Genomic DNA, 6,000 nt, shown 5'->3' on the forward strand with positions numbered 1-6,000 from the left:
AGAACCTACTAATAACGTCACTTTGATAGATTTTACCGGTAGGCGACGAACATTAGTAAAAGGGAAAGCTTTGTTGCCACTAAAATTAGGCCAAGTTGAATTGTACGCGTATTTTCTAGTCGTAGCTAACTTGTCTGAGAAAGTAATTATGGGTTTGGATATTATGACGCAGTTAAAGTCTGTTCTTAATTTTGCGGATGAAACAGTGCAATTTTCTGTAGATGACTTCAAGGAAATCTGTCGTTTCTTACCGGTGATCGACACGAGACAAGATAAGAGTATCCCTCCCGCTTCACTCAGCAATGGTGATGCTGCATCATCTCCTGACGAAAATAGTTCCTTCGAGCCTAGAGAAACAATTATTGACGATTTTGAATGTTTCGAGGAAGTCTTGAATGATGAGAATGAACTCTTGTGTAGGGACATAAATATAGATAACGGAAACAATTATGGCATGACTTTTAGTACTAGTAACGAACATGTTTATAATGGTAGGGGAATCGATTTTAGCAAGTTTCCTCAGTACTTCGCGACAGATGAAGAAATTTTTAACGCTGCAGCGAAAGCTACAGCTCTCAGTGACGAACAGAGGAAGCATCTTTTGTCAATTTTGATGTCACATCGTCAAGTATTTGCTAACTTTCCTGGTTTATGCAGAGATTTTGAGTATGATTTGCAAGTGAATGCAAATTCCCCTGTTGTTAGGTCACCGTATCCCATTGCTATCAAATACCGAGAAGCCGTGAGAAAGGAAATAAGTAAACTTAAGTCTTTGGGTATTGTCGAGTCAAGTACTTCTTGCCACCTTAATCCGCTTCATGTAGTCCCTAAGAAAGTTAATAAAGAATCAAATGAAGTTTCTGTGAGAATCGTGGTTGATCTCAGATCTATTAATGCTCTTACACCACTACAACATGTGCGTTCTGAGAAGACCGAAGAATTACTAGCGCGTTTCCATGGTAACGATTGCTTTAGTTCCGTCGATTTTTCGAATTCGTATCTGCAAATTCCCTTAGTAGAATCTTCACGCCCATTCACCGCATTTTTGTTCGAGGGGGAACTACTCCAATATACATCTTTACCTTTCGGTCAGCGTAACGGGTCCAGTGCCCTCAACAGTTGCTTGCAAAAAGTATTAAAATCTGATCTACTGCCCCATATAGTGAGATACATCGACGATTTATGCCTTGTGAGTAAAGACGCGGAAGAGCATTTACGTAAATTGGACGTGTTGCTAGAAAGAATAAAGTTGTCAGGCATGACACTGAACTTGTCAAAATGTAGCTTTTTTGTGACAGAAACAAAATTTTTAGGATTTATAATTTCAACAAAGGGTTTCAGTAAAGATCCCGAGAGTGTGCAGGCCATTGTCAATTTGCCCTCTCCCGTAAGCATAAAGGATCTCAGACATATTTTAGGTATCTTTTCATGGCATCGGAAGTTTATTAACAACTTTTCCACTATTGCCGCACCGCTATTCGATTTATTGAAAGCCGGACGTAAGTGGCAATGGACACAGGAGCACGATAGTGCGCTTTCGACTCTAAAGAAAGAAGTCATCAAAGACGTGATGCTATCTTTCCCTGACTTTTCGAAAGTCTTCTATTTGCAGAGTGATGCAAATCCACGGGCAATTGGAGCCGTACTTTACCAATATGAGGGGGAAGAAAAGCGCGTGATTGAATATTTAAGCCGTACTCTGTCTGATTGTGAAACTCGTTACACTATAACGGAACTCGAATGCCTTAGTATAGTATACGCTGTGAAGAAATGGGAATCTTATCTCGAGGGTCAACCATTTGTTATTAGGTGTGATCATAAGAGTCTCGTCTATCTGCAAAAGATACGTCATTGGAATAATAGATTGCTACGTTGGTCTCTGCAACTACAGCGCTTTGATTACAAGATTGAATATATACCTGGGCCCGAGAATAAGAACCCTGATGCATTAACTCGTGTTTTAACGACGCCTGAGCACAAAATTGTACGTACTCATGCATTGCAGACTTTGCGAACCGACGTGAAAGATATTTCAGTAGAGGATTTGGTGGAACAACAACGGTTAGATGAAGAATTTTCTTTAGTTCTTTCTTATCTAGAAAAGGACCGTAATGATGATAGTCAAAGTAACAATGCTGACGTTAGTTATCCTCCTAGTAGTAGAAAGTGGAAAGATTTATATCGTGTAGAGAACGGAATATTGCAGATTCGTGATTTCCATTTCCCCAATCGTTGGCGTATATGTGTGCCCTCGAAGTACATTCCGAAGATACTTGACAAGTATCACAATGAAATGGGTCACTTTGGTAGGGACAAGTGCCTGTCGTTAATTTCTAGAGCTTTTCACTGGCCCTACATGAATAAAGACATACGTAACCATATAAGGGACTGCCAAGTCTGCATGAGGACCAAATCACATAAAACACCTATTTATTCACCTATGCAATCTGTCACTGCGACACGGAAAGGTGAACTATTATCATGTGATTTATATGGACCTCTCCCTAGGGGACCTAAGAGAGAAAAGTTTATATTAACTGTTCTCGATGTTTACACACGGAATCTTCAAGCATACTGCCTCACGGTCGCCACGAGCGCTTCAATTATTAAATGTCTTGAAAATTATTTCGATCATTTAGGAGTGCCTTCTTCAGTAGTCACCAACAATGGTGCACAATTTACATCTAAACGATTCAAGGAAGCTATGGCCAAGTATGGCGTTAAAATAAAGCACTGCACCCCCTTCCATCCGAAATCTAGCCTCGTTGAACGTGAGCATTCCAACATTTCGCGATTGTTCCGTCTTTTTTGTTCAGAAAAGCACGCAGACTGGCCGTTGTTCGTGTCTCAAATTGTTAGATTACTCAATCACTCTATTTCTGCTTCATTAGGTCTTTCAACGATTGAACTACATCTTAACATTGATCCCGCCAGTAGCATAGAAAAGCAATTTGCTGTACATTTGACCAAGAAAACAGGGGAAGACGAGTTGCAGGATTGGAAGAAGAAACTTGTAATGGCAGACCTGCGTAGAAAGAACTTATTGAAACGCAGAAATGATAAAATCAACCAAGGCGAAAGCAAAAGACGTTCGATACAGACTCATGATTTAGTGTTCTTGAAACAACACCCCATTAGTAGCTCGGTTGATAAACGGATCTCAAAGTTTGTTGATTTGTACCGGGGACCATACATTTGCACTAGACCGGTAGGGCAGAAGGTATTTGAACTTCGGGATCCTCTATCCGGTAAATCGATTGGGGTTCATTCCATTGAAAATTTAAAATTGTGGCTGCCAACTCCGCAAACAAAGGAAACTTGGTACAAAATTGCTCTCCGTCATCTCAACGACGATGATGCCTGTAAATTAAAAGAGAAATTTACGATACAGAATGACACCGGAACAGACGCGCCTTCCTGTTCTCCTACACCCTAGATTTCCCCAAACATCCAGCTTTCCGAGCAGAGATGTGATAAAAAAAAAGAACGTAGTTGTTTTTGTTAAAACACACAAGTGCCTCTTTGAACTAAAAAGTGCCCTTCCTAAGTGCATATTCTGTGTAAATAGAAGTACTGTGTAATAACCAGTTCAGGGACGCTTCCCTGAATTGCCTAGTTGAACTGGAATTATTTTTTTACAGTGTATACTGTGGGTGGATGAAAGTACTGTATATTAATAAGTTTTGAAGCCTTCACTATTATTTTGAACTGAAATTACCATCAAGTGTATATATTGTGTGGTTCTGTATTTCATTGTTCTTCAGTTGCTGATGAACTGGACTTATTGTGAATGTGCAAGTGCTTCTCAGACCTTGAGTAAAAAAAAAAAAAATAAATAAAATAAAAATAAATGCACGCATCAAAATTAATCAAGAGCATAACATGATCTCGCTATGTGTTACAGCACCATTAGGCATCAGATTTCTAATCCTTGTTTACTTTCATGCGCATTTCAGCTGGAATTCCCTGCCTTCGTGAGTTCGTCACCAAAAGTCTCACCGGAGCACCACATGTGGTGGTCAGCGCCACCACATCGTCCCAGGCTTCTGAAACGTCTCTGGATGGTTCCCAGATTTCTCGCCAGGTGGCAGCGCAGGATCCGGCCAAGGAAGCTGTATACATCAGAGTGAGAAGAGCCTTTCTTCTTCACGTGGGACCCGAGCAGAGAACATCAACAGTGGTAGCAGCGGAAGGGTCGGAACCAGTACAAGGGGGCACCGGAGACCAGGATCTGGGAATATCAAGTGCATGGAGTGAAACCAAGTGCGACGAGAATTATAGACTCAGTTATTTTTTTGTGAAGTGCAATGGACAGCTGGACGTCATGATAAGTATCCTATCTACCTCATTATACCTGCACAGTCTGTATCCGATACTCATAAATATTTTTATAAAATATATATCAAATATTTAAACCTTGATTCTCATTTAAAAATAATATTGGATACCACCTCACCACTCCACGCGCCATCTGCGCAACTAAGGAATATGCACCCTCACATTTGCTCGAGCGTAAATGCGACGGTGACAACATGTCTTGAACGATGTTTCCGATCGGGATATCTAACAGCATACACACGAGCAGCAGCAGAACTATTTCGTTGGCACTCACCCAACACCATGAGCATATCAAATGCTTTTTCGTTTGTGAAAGGCATTTCAACTTACATGCGACGTTTTGTCAATGCGAAGTAATTGACATAAATGCACACGTCCACTAGGCATGTACGTTAACAAATCCAGACTTTCCACACAATCCCTTCGACGACGCAACGTCTTTCAATAGACAACGGTGAATGAGACCAAGATTGGACTGGCGTATTCATGTTATTAATGGAAGCACACTAGAACTGGCAGAAGAGCTGGGCACACCTCCACCTGTGCGACATCACTTGCGTTGAACCAGGCAGTGCGAAAAGCTTACGGGCAGTTAAATGGAACTTGCTTCTTTGTGGTACTATTACGTGCCCTCCCCCATTTTTTTGTTGAAGTGGGCAGCTTCACTAGTACGTTTTATTTCTTCATGACGAACCAGAAATTCAGGGTTTCGATATTGTTATGGTCGCCATGTTGAAAGTGGTTAGTGGATTCCAAAATCATGTTCGAATTATTTTAATATTTGAGAGACCTTTGCAACGAGGTATTACCCGACCCCTTTCCATTTGAAATTTTCGAGTTTTGACATTACTTTGGACTCCCTTTATTGGGTCACGCAGTTTCTGCTTTTGTTATACCCTGAGTCACGATGTGGTATATCATTGGAAAGCGTGCGTGGGTTTTCTCAGGGTTCTCCCGTTTCCTCCCACTTTCTTTATTCCACCATTTCATTCATTGCTCATCATCATCATCTCCTTTAGCCTAACCGGCATAACCGTAGGACGTAAAACTCAAATATTTAATTTCATTTTTTCGTTTTTTTTAATAAACAATTGGCACACGGGAAACGGTAGGTAGTATGGACAAATGTTTCGTAGGACAATCTTATATTTTCCTCACCTTTTAGAATGTGCATTCGAAACATATATTTCCCATTTGAAAATCGCAAGAACGGGGCATGTGCTTCCATTACACCACGAATGGGGACTTTTGGTATATAATTTATATGGATTCTTTGGACCCACATTTGTGATGCTTATATATATATATATATATATATATATATATATATATATATATCAACTTGATATCATGTACCGTTCCCGAGAAAAAGGTAATGTCTAATATCTGAGTAGCCTTGGAACATCCTATATATCAGAGTTGTCCAAGTGGCGGCCCGCCAAACCATTTTCTGCAGCCCACAAAGCTCTCACAACATACGACTGTTATTACTGATAATATTTTCATTTATGTTGATTCTTTTAATGTTTCCACTCTTCTTTCGAAATAAGGCATCCATTTAGCGCTTCTGTACAACAAAAAGGCCCGGACATCCAAGGCAACACTGGAGTCAGTAATGTAGCTATAGGCAAGGCATCGTTGCTGAAAGAACGATTACTTCAA

The 6,000-nt window shown here is 40.4% G+C and overlaps 1 protein-coding gene across 1 annotated transcript in view; it reads left to right on the forward strand.

Annotated features, from left to right (window-relative positions):
* The window catches only part of LOC145688480 (uncharacterized), a 40,769-nt gene extending 36,354 nt beyond the window's left edge, over positions 1 to 4,415 (forward strand). Inside the window, exon 2 of the mRNA XM_081762770.1 lies at positions 3,957 to 4,415. Within this exon, the coding sequence (XP_081618896.1) occupies positions 3,957 to 4,414 (458 nt within the window). The 3' untranslated portion in view covers position 4,415. The remainder of the gene's footprint in view (positions 1 to 3,956) is intronic.
* Positions 4,416 to 6,000: the final 1,585 nt, after the last annotated feature.

The sequence above is a fragment of the Thermobia domestica genome, chromosome 6 (assembly GCF_964235325.1).
Source record: "Thermobia domestica chromosome 6, izTheDome1.hap1.1, whole genome shotgun sequence".
NCBI lineage: Eukaryota > Metazoa > Arthropoda > Insecta > Zygentoma > Lepismatidae > Thermobia > Thermobia domestica.